Source organism: Melanotaenia boesemani, chromosome 4 (genome assembly GCF_017639745.1).
Source record: "Melanotaenia boesemani isolate fMelBoe1 chromosome 4, fMelBoe1.pri, whole genome shotgun sequence".
In the NCBI taxonomy this organism is placed as follows: Eukaryota; Metazoa; Chordata; class Actinopteri; order Atheriniformes; family Melanotaeniidae; genus Melanotaenia; species Melanotaenia boesemani.
Genome location: NC_055685.1, coordinates 23,616,980 through 23,642,012, shown reverse-complemented (window position 1 = coordinate 23,642,012; position 25,033 = coordinate 23,616,980). Strand labels below are relative to the sequence as shown.

The 25,033-nt window shown below is 37.8% G+C and overlaps 1 protein-coding gene across 1 annotated transcript in view; it reads right to left on the bottom strand.

Moving 5' to 3' along the window:
• Positions 1-8,744: 8,744 nt before the first annotated feature.
• LOC121638698 (vasorin-like) overlaps positions 8,745-25,033 on the bottom strand; it is a 29,904-nt gene continuing 13,615 nt past the window's right edge. The window contains exon 2 of the mRNA XM_041983632.1: positions 8,745-13,994. Coding sequence (XP_041839566.1) covers positions 11,844-13,970 — 2,127 coding nt within the window. The 5' untranslated portion in view covers positions 13,971-13,994 and the 3' untranslated portion in view covers positions 8,745-11,843. The remainder of the gene's footprint in view (positions 13,995-25,033) is intronic.

Genomic DNA, 25,033 nt, shown 5'->3' with positions numbered 1-25,033 from the left:
AAGTCCATCAGCACAAAACACGGAGTCATCATCATTTTCGTCGAGATGTTCTAGAATGTGGTTGAACACCTCTTTGAGGGCATCTCTCTTCTCAAAAACTGCATTAACCAGTCTTGAGGTGTACTGCCAACGAGTTGGTGCAACACGAGGAAGATGATTCTGGCAAATATCATCAGCTACCCCATTGAGATGGGAAAAAAAGATCTTGCATTCTTTAATCTTTGAGACCCCTTGAGTCAGAACTAAATTCAGTCGATGTGCATAGTGAATGAATAAAGCCATAGGTGCCCTCTATTTAATTTTGGCCTGCACTCCATTTAATCCAGATGACATCACTGCTGCACCATCAAAAAACTGTGCCACAACTTTATCCAGGCATTCTTATTCCTCCATGAAACAGATGATAAGTCTAGCAATGTCATCAGCTCACCTGCCACTTGTAATGTCCTCATACATGACAAACCGCTCCTTGACACCTGCCTCCGTCACATAGCGCAGGACTAGGGTGAGCTGCGCAGTGTTACTCATATCTGTCGTGTCTTTCACCGTAGCAGCGACAAAGGGTGCTTTTTGAACCTCATTTTTTATTTCCTCTCTCACCACGTCACCAATGGCATGGATTAGATCATTTTGTATTCTCCCTGATGTCCCACAAAACACTTTGTTCGTGGAAGTCTGCATTGTTTTCAGCTAGAAAAGAAGCTCCACATAATTCCCTCTATTTGTGGATCCAGGGCTTTCATCATGTCCCCTGAATGAAAGTTCCTGTTAACCCAAAAATATAACGCAATCTATCAATCTTTTCAATATTTCCCTATTTTTCTGCACCCTTTTGTTGTGGAGCACTTGTTCGTTCAGTTGGAGATTAACTCTGGCTTCCCCAAATGTTTTCAAAAGCACTGCAGCCTGCAAGTGGCTTGGTGTCGCCTCGCTGTCTTGGTCAGACAGCTCAAGTTTGCAAACCCTCTGTGACTCCAAACACAAAGTTGGTCACTTGCAAATAACAAACATTCCCAGCAGTATAATTTGCTAAGGTCTTTGGAGGCTGTAAGCCAGTGGTACCGCTCGTAGGCACTGGTTTGGAAGGAAACCCTTTCCCGGGCTGAGATAAGTTAGCTAGCTTCGGGGTTGGGCCACCTCTCCTCACAATGTCTAGTTTTTCTGGAAAAGTCCACCTTGAGAATGGATTTTTTAATATGTCCAAGACCAATTCAGTTTCTCCTCCTCCATCAGCCAATGTGGCCATGAAAACATTAACTCATATGTATTACTTACACAAGCCGATACGCTCCAGCACGCTACACGTTCTGCTAGTCAAACTTTACCGTAAAGGATTTACTCTAACCTACCAATCAGAGGATGGAAAAATACTGACGTTATTGTGGGCCAGCTAGCTGGCCCTGTGAGGCAAATTTGAAATCTGATTGGTTAAAGAAAAAATCCAATTTCTAATATAGTTTAAGTTATATTGGCCAGCACTAAAGAGGTTCATTTGTAAACTAGTGACAAAGAAAAAAAAATCAAATGTATAGTACTTAAATTAAGTGCAGAGACTAAATGGCACTAATTAAAACAAAAAAGAGGATATTTTTACCTGATGGTGTTTTTGACTGAAAGCATCACAAATGTGAGCATGTCTCCTCATGCTTATTGGATGTCGTGTGGTAAAGTCTTTGCCACAGTACCTGGGTTATTTCCATAATACTCAGCCATGGGGGCCTTAAAATGAGTGTGTCATGGCAGTTTTAATTTGAACTCAGTTTCCTGTTTGACCACATCAGTTTCTTCCACTGTCTGTCAGAGCAGAGTTGGCTGTATAAAATGACAAAAGACCGGTGGAAATTTTTTCTGTGGACATTTAACTGTATTCATGTGAGTTATGAAATCCAAAATGCAGCAAGATTTAACCTAATGGAGGTTCCTCTTAATGATTTTAATTAAATCAAACAGTAAAACAAAACAACAACAAAAAATCCCATATACCCCCAACCCTTTCACATTTCTCCCTTCTCAATGACGTATCTGTCTCATTGCTGTGTTTCCTGTTTCAACAGTTTAAACATCTTTGGCTGGTTTGTCCCAGACAACCAATCAATGCTGTTGTTGTTCTCAGTGTGATATTTTCTAATATATCCTCTCAGTGGGCTCCACATGATGTGCTACTGAGTTTTAATATTCAATCTCCCACCTGCCAGCTTTTCAGTGTTCACACAGCTCACAGATGAACTATACAAGCACATCTCATAATCTCTTTGAGATCTGTGTTGGGGGCCAACCTTTGATTGTATGTGTCAACTCTTCCACCAGCTATTACAAAAGGCATGGCATATCCTGCTCATTACACGTGAAAACTTTTTTAATTTTAAAAGAAATAGTCCTCAGGCAACAAAGTCAACTATTTTACATGTTTTAGTATTTAGGATAATGTGGTAACCATCCATTTCATTGTTGTGCTTAGTAGAATGACAAAAAAAAGCATTGGAAAACATATAAATATGGTTAACAGAAGCACAGTCAGATTTTGCTTCATTGTCACATACTAAAGGGCAGAGGAGCAAAGAACAGCTTGAATGATGATAATGTGTAAATTCAGTCTTTGAGTGTGTTTCTCTCACAGTGGAATGGTTGACCTTGTCTGTTCAGTCTCCAAGGTGAAATCATTGTGTCTTAGTCAGAGTGCACCTGCTAACTAAATCTCTGCAAGGCAGCATCTAACAAGATTAAATATTTCATCACAATCATTTCAGAAGAGATGAAAAAAGCGTTTTTTTGTTTGAGCAGGAAAGTCTCATATCTGAGAGGGTTACTCCTTTATTTAGAGGCCCTTGAGGACCTATGTGAAAGGAAATGAACTGGTGTCTGTCTGTCAACAAGCTTAAAGTAGCCAAACATGACTGAAGTGCAGATGTAAAAAGGGTAAAGTAATATGCCAATAAAGTGAAGGGAACAATATGGGTTTTATGAAATATTGGAGCCATGAGACAGACTCCACCCAGTATGAAACCAGGCATTTCCTCCTATTGTTAAAAGTAAACTTAAAAACAGTCTGCACAGAACACACTATACTGACCTATGATTCAGGCTAATCTTTTATTCCACTAAATTTAGTAAAAGTATCACTCATCTATTTGTCATTTCCCTCCTCACTTCTACATACCATCACTCACGGAGGGTGCAAAAGTGGCTCAGAAATCTGTAGTAGGAAAGAGTGAACAATAAAGGTAAGCCAAAAGTTTGGTTACAGAAGCCACACTGAATAAATATTACTCTCCCTGGATTAAAAGAAAGAAAGAAAGAAAGAAAGAAAGAAAGAAAGAAAGAAAGAAAGAAAGAAAGAAAGAAAGAAAAAGAAAGAAAGAAAGAAAGAAAGAAAGAAAGAAAGAAAGAAAGAAAGAAAGAAAGAAAGAAAGAAAGAAAAGGATTATGGTGAGTGACCATCACAAAAGCCACTGGAAAGTCCAGAGTATGTAACTCAACAGTATTTCATGCTATTTTGTGGCAGGTTATTTTTTTAAGGTTGAATAAAGGAAAGTGGATTTGTTTTTAATGGTTACTGAACACATCTTACAGGCTTCTTCAGGTTAAACATTTTTAAGAACCAAGAAAAACAAGTCCAGTTGCCTCAGATCTAGATGAGAAACAAGTCTACACCAATATATCGCCGTTAAAGAATTTTGGGTGAAAATGTGTTCTTCTGTAGGTATTTATGGACAATATATAAGATTGTTGGTTTTGGGCCTGGAGCATGGAGGCAGGTGAGCTTGGGGAGAAATTTTCTGTTGACTGTCATCTAACTGCACTGTTTTGACATATCTTTGCACATCTTGAAGATCATCGATTGAAGTAAGTGCTTGTTTCTTCTAACTGTGATATGGATATGAAGCAATAAAACATCTGGTTTAGTGAGACGTGTCTTCAGTGTAAATCCTCATAAATTTGCCTGCCACAGCATTTGGATAAAAATTTAAGTGGGCACGCCGCAATAATGCGGGTTTCTCATCATATTCTTTCATTTACGTTTTAATTGGTTTAATGTTTAATGTAAAGCACTTTTAATTATCTTCTACATGAAAGGTGCATTACAAATAAACTTGCCTGCCTAGCAGATACAGAGACACTGTTTCTAAACTTTGTTCAGGAACAGTTTTCATTGGATCTATCATTTCTCACGTCTGTTCTTTCTATTTTCTTTCTCCTTCAAACACAAAGTACAGTGTAATGAATCCAGTTCTAATATTCATCACTGTGCTAGAATTTAGATTCTTATTTTATTAACAAGTACACTTTTTATAAGTATTGATCGTGTTTACTCCCACTGGCAACTCACTGCATGGTTTTAGTGGTTTATAAGAAGTTGCACAATTGATATTCACATTTGACGGAGTGCAATGATTAGTGATGTGTATGATCATATACGGGCCGGTCTGGGCCAAAACGCCAGGGCCAATTTGTTGTCCTTATTCGCCCCTGGACTCAAGACGAACCTGTAGCTGGTAAACCTTGGATTTCCCAGCAGTTCAACACTGGAGGACACTTTCAGCTTTGGATCCATTTGTATTTAATTACATTCATTTCTTGTTTCAGTTCTGCTTTTGGATTGCTGAGAGAAGATAAAAGGAAATTATACTCAATTAAACCAGCAGAGGTTTATTGGCAGGAGTGTTAATGCAAAAAAGAACTAAAAGTCAATTGGAAAACTTTCAAATGGAAAGATGACATAATAAAGTGTCGCCTATTAGTAATTTAGCTTTTTCTTTGCTATCAATCAAATTTACACTGTAGAGCTGGATTTGTTCAAATAAAGAGTTTGTTGTCCTTGATATGAGAATTTTAACTTGTTTTAAAGGATGTGTTGAATCAAGAAAGATTTACAAATGTATCTATTTCAACTAAAGATTAATTTTATTAATGAAACACAATCAAAGGTGCATACCCTCTGTTTGTCTTGAAGACACCCACGAAAATGTTAATATTGTGACCCTACTCTGAAATTTTCCCAGCAATTAGTGTAATGTGAGCCAAATTACCCTGCCATAAAAGAAATCAACATTTCTACATCATTCGCCCCTCCTTGCCATCCCCTTCTTCCCCCTTCCTGTTTTCCTTCCTGCTAGGTCATGTTAAAACCTGCTTCACATCTGGCCTGAAAACACCAATAAAACAGGGCTCTTTGTAATGGAAGGCAATTCAATAACTCCATTGGCATGAGTTTGGTGAGAGGAGGGAACAAGCCCAGAGGCTTGCCACACATTTCTTTATACTAAGGAGGAAGAGTCAATGAGGGAGATGGAAATTATAAATTTTGAAAATAAAGAGGGCAGAAATTAACTTTTGGTTTAACTTATGTTTCCCAGAGAAATTATAAGTATCAAAGAGAAAGGAATAAAAAACAGGCAATCAAACAAGTCAACATGCTGAGTTGAAATAAGGACCAGAATAATAAATTCAAAGCAGAAGCAGAAAAGAGAGATAGAAGAATGAAAGACGTCAGTAATTGAAGCCGACAAGGAGATGAAATGTGTTACCAAAAATAGCTAAACTCTACAAACACACCCTTTCTTGTATAAGTGGACATAAAGAGGCTGGTCATGGCCTGTTCCTGCTGAGGGTCAAAGGTCACCTGTTAAAAGGTGAAAGGTCAAGGGGAACAAGCCCTCCAGCATAGAAGCATTTAGACAGGATATTTGTGTAGTAAAACTGAGATGAAGCATTAAAGGTTGCTATAACATCCAAATACTAAATGCTGAACCTTATGGCAATAAACTAACAAACTGACTACTGTTCACTGAATACTTATGGGCTACAGTCAGTAAAGGAATTTTAAGGGCTGAATACACTTCAATAAACTGTTGGAGGAATGGTTGGAGAAGCCTTCCAAATGCCATTACCTCATATTATACACAACAGCTGTTTAACGGTTAACAAATTGCTCCAAAACTGGTGTAAAGTTGAGATCCACTGATTTTGAAGATACTAGCATAATTCACATTATATCCATTAAACCATTCAATGATCCCCACTCATATGGGTGGGGGCCTTTTCATCCTGGAAGAGTCTACTCCCATTAGGATAGAAATTCTAGTCATTTAGGAAAAACTTGTTCATGTGGCCCAACACACACGCACACACACACACCATTACTAAGCTACAAAATCTCCTCGGTGCCTCCCATCTGTGATTTCATATAATTTTGTTATTTCAAAATTATCAAAAAAATCCCTTACCTTCTCCTTTTGATGTTTCTTTTGAACGGATGTGTGGAGCTGTCACCCAAATATAAAAATTTGGGACCTTATCACAATATATGTGATAATGTTATTGTAAAAAAATAAATGTGTCATGTTATAGTGTGATACGTTTTATAAGAACATAAATCAAAGGAGCCTGTACTGTATGCAGATGTTGTTGCGACCTATATTGAAATAAATGACATTTTTTTTGGAAAATATTCTCATCAAGCAGAAACATTTCAGTTTTTTTTGTCAATGATTAATTGTTCTACTCTGATTTATTGTTTTACACACAGAACTTTTAGGCAGTGACAGCTCTACGCTTCTTGCTGAAGTGCTTTTAATGTTTTATTTTAAGGCTTTTTGAGTTGTCTTGTAAAATGAAATGTAGTAAACAAATACACTTAGATTAAGAAAAGAGATCTCCCAGTCATTGGTTTGTCACTGTAGATCACTGGGAGCTTTCTTAATTCTTATCCTCTCCAACTGGCTTTTGAGCGACACTTTGGGGGAGTGAAAAATAAGTTAAACCAATTAGCCCATAAACTCTGAATCATCTTTTGCAGAGCAGTAAAAATGTGTGTTTACTTAAGAAGACTTGGTTATGTTAACTCCTAAATCCATGTCATTTTTATGCTGAAAATTAAATGGATATTGGTGAATCTGTTTTCTGTGAGCAGGAAATCACATATTTAACATTTTATTTCACCAGTTTTTATCATCTCTGTAATTGGTCTCTATACGTGTTTCCTATATGTCTGCATGCATGATTGGGACTTTTCCATGCTCATGCATGATTTATGTCGTTTGCACATCATATGTTTGTGAGCATGTGGTTTATAGACACGGATGCCTGAGCGTGGTGTAGTATTAGTCTTGCCTGTTGTGCTTTTTAGACAAGGCCTGAAAAAGTGCAAGCCCCTAGTAATCCCAACTCTGTGCAGTCATGTCATCTCCTATCATAACATGACCCTGCCTGGCCCTGAGGGCCTATTGTTGTGTCACAAAAATACCAGAGCTCAATAAGCCCTGAGCTGCTGCTCCAAGGTCCAACTAGACGTAACTTCTATCCTTATTACCGGCAGGTTATCTCTGCATGCACTATCCTTTCTTTTGGTTTTTATTGTGCATGGTTTTAACTTCAATTCTCTTGCTGTAATGAATTTGTTTTCTATTTTTCAACAAATCTGGACATCTTATGCAGTGTAAAATCATAAATACATTTTTAGGATTAAATGAAAAAGAAACCACAGAAACCTTCTAATAAACTTTTCTTCTGTTATTTATCCTGTTTTCTTCAGCATCATGATTACGTTTCCTCCTGTTACAGCATAGATGCCCAAACACTCCAGTCTGTATACTTTTAGAAAAAGCAATTAAGTGACACATTAAAGATTTTAGCCAAACAGGGGATCTCAGGTGGTCCAGAAGATGCTGTATGTTAGACTTCAATTTCACCTTCTGCTTCAGAAAGCATGGAAATCATTAGAGTTCAATGTAACAGGAGACTTTGAGTTATTTGGGTAGAAGAATAGCAATTAAAGCTAATTTAATTAAACCTTGTTCTGCAGTTCAAAAAGTAAAACACCCATTTGCAGATTTATCCATTGAGCTTTTCTCATGAGAATAAGAAATGTGAGCTCTCAACCCAGACGGTGTGGGAAAGCATTTTGGTGAGAACTACAAAGTCACTCATTTGGTATGAAAGCACAGATGTAAGGACACAGAATCTTTTTTGTTATTTACTTAAATTCCAGTCCTAATAAAATGTCAATGCTCTTTAAGACCATTTAAATCCAAATTAAAATTCAGAATAATGTTCAGGTATGTTTTTTGTTTTTCGTGCGACAATCTAATGACTTTTCCTCTGGCACCAAAGCAAGGTCTATACAGTGTATGTGGGCTTTGGTTAAAAAATCTCTACAACTTTCTGATGGATTACCATTGAGCTGTGCTCAAATATGGCCCCAAAAAGCTTCTATTACATCTTTATTTATGAAAAATTACAATCTTCTACAACAGATTATATTTCACTACATCGGTTTACCAACATGTTCTGACCATTTTTATCTATGAACAGTGAGTATTGTCTCACCAGTGAGACAAAGAAAGTCAGGACCAATTTCAAGTCAAGCTTCAGAATTTCTCAAATCTAAAATAAATGTGTAAATCTGTCTTAAACTGGAAGACATAAAAGAATGAATGAAGCATAATTTATTTAAACCTTCTGGCTATAATAACTTTACATAGAAACTCAAGGCCACACAACATTAATCCTCTCCTACCTGGCGCTACTTGTGCTGAATACTGCAGGAGAAGAAGTTACACTTTAACTTGTTAATCCTTGGTGGAGTGCTAAACCCAAAATCCAACAACTGCAGAAATACAAGAAAAGAATGGCACATCTCAACATCCAAATGAAGGAGAACAAAAGAACTCACATTTAATTAATTTATTTGGACATTAAAATGTAATTGTTCCTGTATTTTTTTGCAATAAAAACTTAACAGTTTTTCAGGGATTCAGCATCATCAGGATAAACAGCAAATTGCTACAAGCTTGTTAAAATTATTTTACAGTTTTGATGAGCAAAAAAAGGTGCAAAATTATAATTAGATTATAACTAAACTAAAAATGTCCATCCATCCATCCATCCATCCATCCATCCATCCATCCATCCATCCATAACTTAACCCTAAAACTTACCCTAAACCCATTGGCAGGGGAGATGTGGGAGGAGACAGGACCTAGAGAGAAGAAGGTAGGGAATAAAAGAAGAGAACAGAATAGGTGGAGAAAAGAGACAGGACATGAGAGAGAGGGAGTAGTTTGTGTGAAATATAATTTGCTTCCATTTAAAATAGATTTTATGCTTCATTTTGGTCTCTTGAGATGTGTGGGCCATAATGGTTAGAGTACCTCAGCATTTCTAAAACCCTGGCTAGGGCCCTGGCCTTGCGAGTATAAATCCAACTTTACTGTAATCACCACATACACTTCATTGTAATTGGTAATGTCTTTAACTAAGAAAGTGTGTCTTCATTTTTTTTTTCCACTGGATCTGTTCTCAGCAACTAGCAGAAAAAAGTGAAAATGACCTCTACCCACAAACCAACAGATCGCAGAGTAATCATGCTGTGGTTGAAGTTAGATGTGTGCATATAATGAGGAACTGAGGAGATACAGGCCATGTGAAATCAGTGTCTGTTAAAGGAAATCTTTAAAGTTGTTTAACATTGCTTTTAATGCAAAACTGTGATTCTCAAGTGGGTCAAAATCCCTCATACTCACAAAGAAGGAAAGTTTTTTTGCTAGTGATCAATTCAACTTGTGTAAAGCTGTACCATAAAAAAAATTTATCAAAGACAAAGCCACACACACATTATCTTTAAGGCATTTAATACTTGTCTTTTCTCAGCATTGTTTTTTCTAGTAAAATCTACACAGAAAACATATTCACAAACTACCAGTCGGCAATAAGAAAAAAGACAATGTAGTGTAACAAGCATGTTGAAAATGTTTCAAACATTTCCTGCCATTCACACTGGCCAAAGAAATACAATTTTCCAGTTACAGAAATAACAAAAGGAAAGCAGACTTCGTGTACTGGTATCTGTGACCATGTTTACAGAGTAATAACTAAGAAAGTGAATGGCGACTTGATTATAAATGGTGCTGGAACAGGAAAAACGGACACACACACACACACACACACACATTCTGTTTGTCCACACATACACACAAAAACAAAGTCTTCTGAGCTTCCAGCTGACCAAGCATGAAGAAAACTCTTTCTTTAAACTAAAATGGCTAAAATACATTTCACATTTCTTCATTTATACTTTGTAATGTGATTTAAAAGCTGTGTTTGGCGAGGCAACATAAAGGCCCTTTTGTTCTTGAAATGCAAATCGGTATGTAACGTAACACTAAAAAATGTGAGTAAGACTTTGTACCAATGTTGCTGAAGCATGTCTCTGTAAACCTATTCTACTCACTGATTTTTATTTTTCAGTAAAAATATACTCAAAAGAACAGAAACACAAAAAGGTTTGTCACAGTCCCAGACAGAAAGAATACATCAGACCGCTTCATTAGCCAGTACTTTTCACAGTCTGGTTGACATAAAATAAGCAAAACAATCTCCAAGCACACATCTAATAATCCCTGTAAACCAAAGACAGAAAGGCTTATTAAAGAGACAGAACAAGTAGTAGCTAAAACTGATGTTTTCAATCTTTTTGAAGTCACTTTTATTTCTTGGCAAGTGTGTGTTGCTTTATGGGAGTGAACTCTGTAGCAAAAAGGCTTCTGAACACAGTTTTGGTAGTTTTGGTGTTAGACAGTCTGAGGCTTTTCTTTACCATGAGTTTATGGAGAGTCAGCAGACAAGCAGTGAGAATAAAGTGTCTGACAGTTACATTCACTTAGTGAGTTACTCCGAAACATGCAGATATGAGCTATCTACTCTGCAGGTAAATATGACGGGTTGATGATTGTTTTGGTCTTTCAGGACATTAAGTTGCTATTTATTTCTGTATTGTGCAAATAGTGTAACAGGAAATTTTTAGCTTTGTGACCTTGATAGAAAGAGAAAACTAAGAATATCATGGTGATGACTGCTGTATTTTTGGGTGTTTGTTTTTTAAGCAGGAACAGATGCTGTTTCAACTCACATAAAAGCAATACTGAATGATCATTTACAACAAAAGTAACAAAAGAAACATAGTAACAAAAATAAAATACAAAAATACATGACAAAAGAATATCATGGTATCAACTATTAACACAGCCCGTCTGTCATGGTACAGAATAACACAGGCAAAGTCCACATTGATTTTTCTTTTTCACAGCTAATTTCATTTTAAAGAAGTCAAAGGCTATGCGTTGTGAGAGAACTATGGTAGATATGTTGAAACTGGATAACATCAATGGCAAAATGAGGGATTTATACAGCTTTTATGGTCACTAACCTATCACTAAGCTTCTAGATTGGGACACTTGAGAGAAAAAGAAAATTATTTTCAGTGCAAGTTCTTCTATAACTTCTACGGTGACACTGAAGTTGGCTGAAACTCCATTTGCTTGATCCATTCTTCATTTGCATTATTTGAACCACTGTCAGTTCTCCAGTTCTGTGGCCCAAAACCTGCATCACCTTGTCAATGTCATATTTCTCAAATACAGCAACAGGATTTGAGCTCTTTCATTTTGATTCTTTGATATACACAAAGAATATAAAAAAATTCAACAGGGCACTCCTGTTTTCTGTCCACTAATGAGACCCTTCTCATTGATTGCACTTAATTTAATCACTTGGCTAGGTTTTACCACCACCAAACTCTGATGGCTTCAAACCACATCCTCTTCATTGTCCCACAGTGGTTAAGCTCCTTTCCAATATACTGTGATCTTAAATCCATCATTTAATGTCTCTTAAATAGATCATCCATTCTATTCTGTCATTAAGTAGAAAAATACAGAATAGTAAGTGCCCTTTCTCAAATTATGGACATCTGATATTGGAATGAAACTTAGAACTAAACCACTAAGTGAGTTAAAGCAGGATCAGGAAGTCCTTTATGGGAACTCTTTACAAAATATGCGTATGCGTCAGAAATAAGATGGTTTCAGAGATGCTAAATTGTTATTTGATGGGCAGTGACCTTGCATTAATGGTGTTTCATAATCCAAACCACCATTCTGTTGCAACAATAGAGGTGGCTGAGGGGTTTGACAAAGATCAGTCTCAGGCTGCTTAAGGGGCATTGTACCATTTAACCCATTCTCCAGGCAAGCTTTTATACCCTCCAACTCCATGGGGTCAGGATCAGCTGGGCCCAGCTCTTGCTCCATTCCTGCATTTGCCTGCCGTCTCTTCCGTAGACAGATGATCGTTCCAGCCACCACCGCCAATCCCAGTACAAGTGCAAGGGCAGCCAGAGCTGAGATGAGAGTGTAGGTCACAGAGGTCTTTGTCTCCACCCATGGCTCTAACAATGTCAAAGGAACCCCCTCAGTGCGAGCCTCTGTACATGACCCTATTTCCACGGAGTTATTACTCCTAGAAGTAATTCTTTCTCCAAGGGGACTGGCACAGACAGAGTAGGTACAGTTGGGTCTTAAACCGCGCAAAGTGTATTCAGGGTAGGACGTTGGTAAACTCAGTATCATGGGACGGCGGTCTGGCCCTGAGAGGTTACGGTAGGTCAACCTGATGCCACGGATATGTGGCCGTGTCTCAATAAAGCGGTGCAGGTCAAGAAGGATTGATGTGGAGGTCACCTGCCGTGAGCTGATGGCATCATGTTGATCAGGCATAACAGGGACAGCTACTGAAACATCTGTTGCTGAGGGTTGTGGTGGTTCAGGAACCTCATCCACAGTTTCACAATAAGGACCAGATGTTCCCAAGGGACACAAACAGCTGAGTTGTCCCAGAGGGTCAAAATTACAAGTACCTCCATTGAGACAGATGTTTGGTGGGCAGAAATGCTGTTCATACTCCCCACTATTTGAGCTAGGAGAGACTGGAGGTTCTGGTGGAAGTGGGTAGTTATCTGTTTTTGATAAGATGGTTTCCTCACTGGGTGGTGGAGGGGGAGGAATAGCATTGGTATGGGTAGTTTCTGGCGATGTAGATGGAATCTGTGGAACAAGTGTATTTGTGATGGGGGAGCCAATTGATTCTGTTGTTGTTGGTGGGCATCCAAAGTCTTTGTGCTCCAGTGCTGAAAGCATCTTCCCAGCATTGACTAAAGGGAAGTGACATCTGGTTTCCTCAGGCCTCCCAAGATTCACTCCTTTCTCTTTTAGCCAAACAGGGAACCAGGCTAATGGACATAGGCAGTTGAATGGGTTTTCAGCAGCTGTCAGATGCATCAGCTTTGGGAAAGTCTTGAAAAAGCTCTCTGGAAACCCCTGTAGATTAAGTCCACTGAGATCCAGTTCTTGAAGTCCAACCAGTTTTTGGAAGTCCATCACTCTCAGCTCAGGCAATGGGTTGGCAGCCAGGCTTAGTTTGGTCAGCCCCTTAAGGGAGTCCTGCTTCAGGGCCTGAGGAACTTCATGTAACTTGTTTAGTGATATATCAAGCTCATGGAGGTTCCTCAGAGACGGTATGAGTGCCTCATCCACAGATGTAAGTCCTAGGGAAGCCAACTTAAGAGCCTCTAAATGGGGAGTCTGAAGATCTGAGGGTCCCAGGGTTGGGATGTTATTGTTGCTAAGGTCCAAAAGAAGAAGCCTGGGGAAATTAAGTGTTGGCAAGGAAATAAGCTGGTTCCCTTGCAGCTTGAGTTCCAGTAACATCTCTAAACCTTCAAAAGCTTCCAAATGAATGCTCTGAATCAGATTTGCATGGAGGTACAGCCTTTCTAACTGGACCAACCCCGAGAAACTGTCCTTTGAAATGTGGGTAATACGGTTGGAAGACAGGTCTAAGTTCTTCAGTTTTGACAGCATCTGAAATATCCCATCTGGAATTTCTACCAAGACATTCTGGCTCAGATCTAGCATCTCCAGCTCCACAAGACCTCTAAAGTCATCTTGAGATAAGGTGGAAATACCATTTTGAAAGATGTAGAGCTGTTGAGTGGTTATAGGGACATTGGGCACAGTGCTGGAGTGTCTATGAATGCAGAATATTGAATTCCCATTCTGGCAGGAGCAGTCTTCTGGGCAGTCAAAGGACAACACCACACCAGAGGCGAGGAAGAGGAGCATGAAGCAAAGTAACATGATGATAATGACAAACTTGCAGCTCTGAAAAACATAAGAAAAGAGAGAAAAGGATGGGTGTTAATCACAATCTGCTTGATGACCTGGTTATATTTAAACTATGAAATATTAATTAAATGTACAACTTGAAATGAGGTTAAAGACTTTAAATGCTGTAATGCCTGAAGTCTTGTATATACTCAATTTTTTTCTTCATCTTTTAAATAAACATATGCATGTGATTAGAGTCAAGCAAACAAGAAAATGGAAATACAACATAATACAACTGCATGGGTACATACACAGATTTTACTTTCTTAAAATTACAATCTACAGGACAAGCAAGAGGTTACATTAACCCACCCTGGTTGACTCTTAATGGGTCAATGTGTAGGCTATTCAGCCATTTCCCTGCATTTATGGCAAACTCTGTAGCTTGTGAAACTCAGTCTGAAGTAAAGCAGCAGGACACCCAAAACCATAGGGCATCCAAATACATCAAAAAATGCCACCTACAGATTTGCAAAAATATCACTGTTGACATTTGGAGTATAAAAAAACATTAAATATAACTTGACACCTTCCTACCTGTTTCACCAGATTTCCAAAGGATTCTATGAAGGAAATGTATGCACTAAAGTGGGCCTTTAATCTCCAACCCTGCACTCATTTTTAAACTGTGTCCCTTGATAAAAGAAAACTGTGATTATATTTTCTGCTTTGGGCTAATCAGGGGGACTTTCTTGATGCAATAACCCTTGTGATGCAATTTATAATAACAATAACAATAATACCTAATCCTAGCCAGACATCAAAACAACATTTTTAATACACTACAGGCTAACATGTGCTAGCAGTATTTCTCTCAAAATGATGGACAGAAACAGTTTTATGAAAGTGCTGCGTATCTGACAGCTATTTGACATCACCACTAATACCAATTGCTTTTCACATGGGGAGAGAAGATGCATTAGTCTTAAAAATGATGCCATAAAAGTAGCTTCCCATTAAATTAAAATTTCCTTGTTTAAATTATTCAGCTTTGGTTAGAACAGGTTGTAAATGATTATATATTCATGTAACACTGCTGTGTGTTTAGCCACTGGAGATTAATAAAGTTGTCTTATCTTATCTTATCTTATCCTATAGACTAGATGGGGTATAGAAATTATGAGCCACCTTTGGATTTTAGGTTTTATTTAAGCAAACTTAGGGATCATTGTATTGTCAAGCTGTCGAAAACCATTATTTTGCACAGACTGTAGCCTTGAAATGTTCTGGTCATTATCTAGAGGGGCTGCATGTAAAAAACACCAATATCATCACATCAAGCTGTTGGGGAAGGCTGTCAACTTCCCACTATTTCCTGGGTCACTGACTACCTGACTGGCAGACCACAGTTTGTCCATGTGGTAGGGCTGGACGATATGAACTAAATCTTATATCTTGATATTTTTTACCTGAATCACGATATATAATATATATCTCGATATATATATACATATATATATATATATTTTTTTTTTTTTTTTTTTTTTTCAAGTAACCAAAGAGACAGTTCTAATTTACAGCCTTCGGCGCTAAATATACTTTTATTAAGGATCAGCAGCACATGTGCATTAAAACAGCTGACTGAAATTAAAGTACCTTTATATTAAATTAAATGCTCCTAAAACAAAATAAATTAAAAATTCTTTTCAATGGCCATAACAGAAATACAGCTGTGCAAAATGCAAAAGAGAAGATGCTTTTAACTCAAAACAAGCTATCTCGATATAAACGATATTCCCTCCTTCTATATTGTGTCTGATAAAGTTTTGATATATTTGAAAATCTTGATATATTGCTCATCCCTACTGTGTGGGCAACGCACTGTCTGGGAGGGTGGTGAGTGATGTAGGAGTTCCACAAGGGACTGTGCTGTCACCCTTCCCATTCCCACTCTGTTTTTTTTCCTTCTTTTTATCTTACCACACTGCACCTTTGTTTAAGCACTTGAATCCCATATTTTTCACTATTCATTTTTAACCTGGATATTTATTTGTGAATTGTAAATTGTAAATAATATATTTATATTTTTTGACACACAATAATTCAAGTGGGTAATTGTGTCCCAACTTTTGGCTGGCAGTGTATCTTTTTGACCTGGATATTTGTAAAGTTTTTTCTATATATAATATTTTTTCATCATATGGTTTAATTTTTCTCACATTATCTTTCTTATTCCAATATGCTGGGGTAACACTGTGATTTTCCAGTCTAAACATATGGACTTGAGTCTGCAGACTTTACCCTGCCAGTTCAACAAATTTTATCTGAATTGGTCACATGAATGGGTAGTCATTTTAAGTGATCACATAGTTGGGAATTATTGTCAATATTTCTACCGGTGTCTATCCCTCACCACAGATTTGCCTTTGATTCTTCCTCTTTTACTTCATCCCTTATCCCTCCCCTCTCTTTCTCTGACCTGGTTTGTGTTAGTTAACTCTTGCATCTCTGCAACTTCCAAGACTCCCAAGGTGGAGGTTGAAGAGAAACCCAAGATGTTTTATTAAATTTAGCAACACACCTCTGGCGCCATGCCTTTTGTTTCATTTCTGGCCTGTGTCTTCTTAATTTTTTCCCCCTTCTTCTAATAACACATGCCTGTCAACATGGCAGGAATTTGCAATATTCCCTGAAAAACTGTCTTGATGAAGGGGCAAAAAAAGAAAGGACCGTAAAAGGAAGGAAAACAGAAAGGTTAAAGAAGTAACCGCGAACAAAATGTCCCAGCCAACGACAGAAGTTTAAATGAAAAAAATCTTTCTTTTGACATTTTAAGGTTTAAATATGTGCTGCTTAAATAAACCAAAAGTGGCCAAAGCTCGTAGTTTTGTAGTAGGATCAAACCTCAATAACTCGCTATTGCCATGACTCTGACACAAAACAAACAGATACACTTTCATTAGCTGGCCAATACCAGTTGCCAGCATGTTTCTAATGCTTTCTTGTGTTTTATGAAAGGTGGCAACAAGACAATAACACAAACTGCAAGTAACAGCAGGTAAAAGTTAGATGGGGTGTATTTGCCATAAACCTCACTGTCTGTAATGTCCTGTTGTAAACCACAAACAGATGGTTTCTGACAGGCCCTCAGGTTTAAATCTATCATAAATCTCTATAAACATACATTTTTCTGTTCCTGTTTGTAAGTCTCTGTTTGTTTGGACCAAATGCGAAAATGACAAAAAATAAATCTGCTTTAGATAAATGGGGAGGTCAAAAACTGACAAGATCTTTTTCTATGACAAACGTTTTTCTTTCCTTTTAAACTCTTGAATTGTAGAAGAGTTTAGAGCCAAAACATAAAAAGTTCAACACTAACGTGTGAAGTCACCTAACTAGTCTGTCACATCAACCAGGAGGAAAACAGAAGCTGTCAACAGCATTATATTTAGACATGAGGCTACAAACACAAACTATTCAAATGAACACAATGAAAATGTCTAGCCATATGCTCCAACAATAGCTAAATATTTCCGCTATGACGGGGCTTATGGTTGCTTTGTTTCAGGTAGACGTCTTGGTGTAAAGACAACTACTCTGGAATTCAGATTTTTCTTTTTGTACGTTTACTTACTGTTTTTAGAGTAGTGGAGCTGCTTGTCAGTCCTTTAAAGGCTCTAGAGTACTGCTAGTACACTGGCTAAGTTAATGATCTGATGACAGGAGAGGAGTGGAATGATAATTGTGTATGGTGTCAAACAGAATGAGCAAGAAAAGAAACTAATCATATCAGACAGCGTGGCATCATGAGATGGCACATGAATACTTCTACTGTAAGATCACAAGTTTTCTTTTTATGTCATTTCACACTTTGTGTCTTTACCAACAACACCCAACCCTGACCTTAACCTGACCCGAACCAGTCTGCATGTCACTTAGGACCATAAAATGCTGTGCTTTAATGGACACCCATGAAATTTTAACAAATTTCCCAGTATCATACTAATCAATAATATAATTTCTTAAAAAAAAAAATCAAACTCCATACCAGAGTGTTTATGTGGTCTTTAAAGTTTGTTGATGTTGAGTGATCAGTATCAATACAGAAACTGTTAAGTCCTAACAGACTGTTAGGAGCTCAACTGATGAAACCTGTCATGAAGATTTTGCTTTGCTCTTCAGACAGCTCATTTCCCTGAACTGTCTGAAATCTATTAAATCCACAGCAGTTGATTATGTCAGATACTCTGACTGTATGAATTTCCAACTAATACTTCCAAAATGATAACTAAAAGTGATCATTATTATTGTGGGTGATAATGTTTTGTGTAGAAGAGTGGTTGTATTTTTTATTACGATTCAGCCCTTCATATAATTTTTAGAACAAATGGGTGTGAAATGAGGAAAGCTTATAGGTTAATCTGTTCATGACTATTTTAGGAACCGCATGCCTCTCTTTTAAACAGTCTGGATTTGCTCTTGATTGATAATGACTAGGTGCCCACATCATCCAGCCAAGAACCTGCCATGTATCACAATAACCACAGCCATGAAAACAGAGGGTGGACTTACACTCTGCGTGTCTGTCCTGCGTGACAGAGCAATCTTATAACTTGGAGTTGCAAAACAAGTTCATTTAGCTTTTTTTACAAGTTCATGGTTAACTCTGACAGTTTTTTCAGCTACAGTAAAACTTCACAGCACCGTATATGCTCTGCTATTTGTGTATGGATTAAAGAGAAATGTCATTGTCAAGATGACAAGAAACAGTTCCACACACACCAGCAACCTGCACAGCACACATTCATCAACGCACACACATTCCTTCACATGTTCACACCAGCAGACACCCACTCAAACACAGAATCTACAACACAGCTGGATTTTGTTACCCACAATACACTGCAGCCATCCCTCACTGTGAGACAGAATGAGAGGCCCACATAAACCTTCATCCTCTAGTGTTAAGCGGAAGGTAGCAAGAGCTTGAAAGTATGAGGAGAGTGTGAGAGGGAATGTGAAAGAGGGAATGACAAAACAAAAAAGATGCAAAGGTGACTATTTATTCACAATCTACTGTTAACCCCCCCATAAAACCCAAAATGCATGACAGAATCTAGATATGACAGTGTTGGGTGTTTTCTCAAAGTGTGCTCAAGGGACTCCTTATAATCTTGTAACACAACTGCTGCTACTTATACTGTTACTTTAAGACTGCTGCTATATTTCTTTTTCTTTCCTTACTTTCAGTGTGCTATAGATTGTTGAGCATGCAAAGGTTCTGTAAAGTTACAATGTCGGGAGTTCTTCCTTCCTACCAAAGACAATGCTCTTTAACTGTCTGAAACCATGTCTGTAGTCACGTGTGCTGAAGTTGACATCTATTGCTTACCCACATCACCACATATATTTGCAAGTAGCTGGTTAAATTACAATGAGCCACTACTTCCACCACTTCATTTTTGTGCAGTCAGCTGACCAAACATAGCAGAATGAATGCTGGTTGGATCTCATCATCAAGTGTTTAACCACTGACATGTTGGAGGGTTTAATGCTGTTCAAAGTAAAGCATTTCTGGGGACTGACTTTAGTTTCCAGAATCTTAAAGGAGTCAATTTTGCTAATGATGCTATTTACTTTGATTAAGTTCCCTGGTTGATTGACTGAAAAAGACTAAATTTCTCTCCGCATTCTTGCCTGTGGGACTTGGGTCAGTATTCTTAGTTTTTTGTATCTCCTGGCCAGGAAAAAAAAAGAAATATTCCACTGTGTCCAAAGTACTGAGATTTAGTCTCATTCTGTCACAGAATTAACCATTAAAAGTTTGATGGTGAGTTGACCAAGTGACTCTTTGCAAAGTTAGGTAAGCTTCTCCTTAGTCTAGGTTCATAGACATTGATCTAGTATTCACTAAAGTGCATGGCTTGACATGTTAAAAAAATGGTTTAGATTTGATTTTATTGACCACTTTAGCAACTTCAAAAGAATTAAAACCAACCAATAAAGATTTCTAATATTATCAATGTAGGGGATAATTGAAGCAGAGATGAAAGAGGGAGATTTAGAGATGAAGGTTAAGAAATGCAGCGCTTGTATAGAAGTTTACTTTGTTTCCCTTCAGAAAAAAAGGGAGGACGTGAAATAGTTGCACCAACTCCTACACACATCCAAAAATCCTGTTACCTCATGCCTGGAAAGCTTACCAGCAAAATCTGTTCAGCTTCAATCTTTATAAAACTCTTAGTGCCCCCAACCCCCAAAACAAGGTGTTGTGTAAGCAGATCAAGTGTATCATGAATACTTGTGTTGTTGCATAGGAATGTGTACACACATGCAAAAACAGGTATGAGTGTAGATATTACAATAACACATTACTGGGCTCGCAGAGTAAACAGAACTCATACACTTGATCATGAGCTTGATGAAGGGTGAGGTTAGGGATCACTGGAGTCATCGCAAACTATTGTCTCGGAACTACAAATGTCTGTATGAAACTTATTGTTCATCCATCAGGTCTATGTTTAGATATCTTCAATAAAAACCTGATAATGTGTAAAATTGTGGCAAACCATCAAGCGGTTGTTAAGATATTGTATTTTAGAGCAGTCCAAAATAGTTATCCAGCTGGTTGAATTAAAAAAATAAACCAATAAATAAATAATATATATATATATATATATATATATCTCAGGAATTACTTCACTGATGTTACTAAGAAATTGATGGATCATGTGTTTACGCTCAGTGTTCTCATTTCAGTGTACGAGTAGACAGTATTAGTGAGCCAAACCCTCTTTGTATGTGGTGATTTGTTGATGATCAAGTCTTGCAGCTCAGTTTACACAGTGCACAAATAACACAGTAAGGTGCAGGCATCCCAAGGTGTGGTCCCTGCAAAGTTGTTAAATATTTTTGGCATCCATCAGTTTGTTTCCTCATGGTTTTCATTCACTGAGGACAAGAAGAAATACAACATTACACATCCTACAAATTGCTGGTGGGCATGCTTCCATCCCAAATAATCTAAAGCTCTGTTTTGACTGGAAACGAATAATTAAGGCAAGGCAAGGCAAGGCAGTTTATTTGTATAGCACATTTCATGTACAGGACAATTCAAAGTGCTTTACATAAAACAAAGACATTACAGATATTTAAGCCATCTATATCAGGGCTACTCAATTTGGTCCTGCAAGAGCCGCAGTCCTGCAGGTTTTCAATGCTTCCCGGATCCAATACTACATCCTCCAAACTTTTCAGTAGATTGCTGTCACTCTAACACCTTCTCTGTCTCGATGATCTCTCTAATATTACTTCATTATTGCGCATATTATAATTGTATTATTACTGCAAGTCTTCTGCAGTTTATGAACAGGCAGTCCTGAATTGTTTTGTAGATGTGGTTTCAGATAAACTGATAAGATGAAGTTGAGATAATTAAATGGAAGATATGATAGAGGCAGCAAAATGCTATGAATAGTCCTTCTATGTATGACAGTGATCTGAGCCAGTTAAGTGGGTAGTTAGGACTCACTGATAGTGTCAGCCTGTATGCCAGGTATGGCAAAGATGCTGTTTTGCTTCGGCTCCTATGACAAAAATGCAGAGAGGAATTTAGGTGTGCTGTTGTTATTTATTTGTAAGTAGTGCTTGACTACAGCTTTAGATAATGTTGATAAATGTATATCTTCACAGAATACTGCCTATCTATTGCCTATTTATGGGTTAGAGAAAATATATTCTCTAGAAAGGGATTCAAAACAAAGTTGCACTAAGATTTAAAGATACAAATGAGGCGTTGTGATTTTTGAGTGTGTTCCTTTACACATCTTCAGTGCAAATTAAAGGCACTAAGGTTTGTTCTTTTTTAGTCAAAGGCCTGTTTGTGTAAGGACCCCATCAGGCATGGACCCTCCATGTCTGATTAAAATAACTCCACTCAACAAAGGGCCACTAGTAGTTACAAATTTAATGGGTACAAAGGCTTGTCACTGGGGTGGCTCCCTCAAGGGTACTGCTGTTTTTTTCATAACAGATGGTACTTATTTGTACCATTTGCAGTTTGTATACCTTATGAGGGCCAGTATTGTACCTGTGGTGACCATCTTGTACCCTAACTGAAAACTATAATCTTTTTTTTTTCTTTTCTCAGGAGGAAGAACAGTGCAAAAGTCCGGGTTTATTTTATATGAACAGAAAATGAATGTGGAGGCATCTATAATTATTGGTTGCTAACAGACAAACCAACGTCATCAAAAACATAACTTCTGCCTTGGTGGAGGTAATAAATGCCTGCAATGAGGTAGCACCAGGACAGTCAACCATCCTGCATTAACAGCTACACCAGCCAAAAAGTATTGGATATGAAGACTGGATGTGTGTCTGTGTATTTGCTTTCACCCTTCCGTGGCTCCAAGCCTTTCCTGTCTGTCAACAGTTAGAAATAAGCATTTCAGCTGTAGTCAGCTTAACACAGGTGTGCTAGCAGGCAACTGGCAACTGACACAAACATGTTAAACTTGTATACTCCTCTTTTTTTTACACCCTTTCTTACTATTTGCTTGTACAAATTTGTCAAATCCTCCCAGGATAGTAAGAAATCTTGCATATGCTTAAACTTCTTTGTAGTGTATCGAATGAGGTTTATGTTGCAGTGTTCTGGGCCATCACTCCATTGAAATGAGTGAATTAAATTATTATACATGTGACAGCTTTATTGTCAAATATGCAATCATGACTTTCTATTTCTAAATCTGGAGTTAAGTAAGTGTATAGTAAATAATTTTTACGTGCCAGTCTGTGTCAAAGTTTTTGCTTGATTAAAACTCTTGAAGATGTATGGTGACTGTTCACCCTAAAGCGATGAAGTCTGTTATTAGTCCTCAATCAGCCCCATCACATCTGTCAGTTCCTAGCCAGCCATCACTTGTTGCTTATCTTAATGTGCTATTCACATCTGAGAAGCTTACATACTGACTGAAATCACAGGAGCAATGAAGCAAACCTTCACTATTGGCATTGTTTTCATAGCATTGGCATTATTGTTGTGTTATTTAAGCTCTTAATGTCAAATACACCTCGTTCATCACTGCTATTAATCAATCTCCTGATTATTTACATTTACCCATCTATCCTTTACTCCACCTCCTGGACTATTTACTGACTGATAATTGCCTGGGGGAACCTTACCCAACAGCGGCCCTTTCATGCTTGTTAAGCCTAACTGTCAGTTTTCAAATTCTGGCCTTTAGCAGCATACAGGTTTGGCCGGGGGGTGCTAGATGTCTCCCTTCTGGGACTATACATGTCTAAGCATATGCTGCAGAACAATGGCCTGCCTCTATTTTAACAAGAAATCAATGCAAAGTTCTGGTTCTGACTGATATCTTTTTATTCTACTTTTCATCCCTAAATACATACACACATTTCAGAAAACAAAACACAACACTGAATTTTAACTTTACTGGCCCTTTCCTGGTCTGCAACACAGTCTGCAAGCACACAGCATGAGTCAATTAAGCAGAGTGTAAATGTCCATGTCTAATTTTGGACCAGATCCATACATGTGCTCACAGAAGTCAGGTCACAGCAGTAATCAGAGACTCTGTTTGCGTACACACTACTGACTTGAATTACTATAAACCCATCAATGCACATAGCAGGACAGTAACCAGACTTCTCATTTACCCTCAGGATTCTCTTGGAAGCTGGAGTTGTGCTCACACTTATGTGCAGTAGAGACAGACTGATACAGCCCTCATCTCTTTATATTTGGCTTCCAAACAGCCAGACTGTCCTCTAATTCTTTAAGTCATCTTGAGCAATAGTTCCCCAGGCTTTCTAAAATTCTTTCAAAGTTTTTCTGTGGATATTTTTCCTCAATTTCTCTCTTTTCTTCTATGAGTTTAACAGGACTAAAAAAAGCATTTGTTTTTTTTTTTTTTACCAACAGATAGATAGATAGATAGATAGATAGATAGATAGATAGATAGATAGATAGATAGATAGATAGATAGATAGATAGATAGATAGATAGATAGATAGATAGATAGATAGATAGATAGATAGATAGATAGTACATTTTAATCACATTTTATAATTTCCCTGCAGAGAAAAGTCATATGTGAAATGTGAGCTATAAATGTCCTTAAAACCTGGTTTGGATTTCACCACAGGCTCATCCACAGCAACAGACTGGGGCTTGGAATTATCATGGGATTTCTGTATTCACTAAGAACTTACTAAGTAATTTGCAGTGGAAATTTAAACGCATGGCAGACTTGCTCCAGAAAATCAGCAACAATCAGTGCTGTTACTGACAATCGTACATCTCAAAATTCAATTTGCACCGTGCAAACATGACTTTACACCAAAAGGAATGCTGTGACTGCTACACTCCTTGCATACACACACACACACACAAAGAAAGTAAAACAGACCCAAAGGGCTCTACCATCGTCCCCTGCAGCTGGATCACCTCATTAACCCAGTGTGTGGAAGGATTTACTGCTGAGAAACCTCATAGGAACTGCCAGAAAGTGCACTCACACATATATACACACACACACACACTCACACACCATTATGATTAGATTATAATTGAAAACTGAATTCACCTTCTAAAATCAGTGAACCGAGTTGATGTTTGAGTGGAGAAATATATCCCTGTAGAAGGATGTTGTTTTGGCATGTGTGTGGGATGGGTGTTTACTTTGTCACTTATCTATTTACTTTGACTCCTGACAGATCCTTTAAAGTAAACAGACACACACACACAGGCTCATTCTTGTCTCTGCTGGAAGGGAAATCAATTAGTGCAAACTGAACTGCATGTGTGTTTGTTTGGCTCGGTTAAAGCCACTGACCTTGACTGGTTCATGACCCAGAAACAAAGGCTGTATTATTCACAAGAACAGAAAATCACATTTTTAACTCTTTGTGGTGCCGCACCATGCCGTCTGCTCCAACAGGTTTACAGGACCAGGCCTGTTCCCTGACATTATTTTCACAGTATGAAAGCAGCTACAGGCAGGTAAAATGTGTCTTGGGAGGTTGACTCTGTTCAGAATGTTTTGTGTCTACAAGGAAAGTAAATA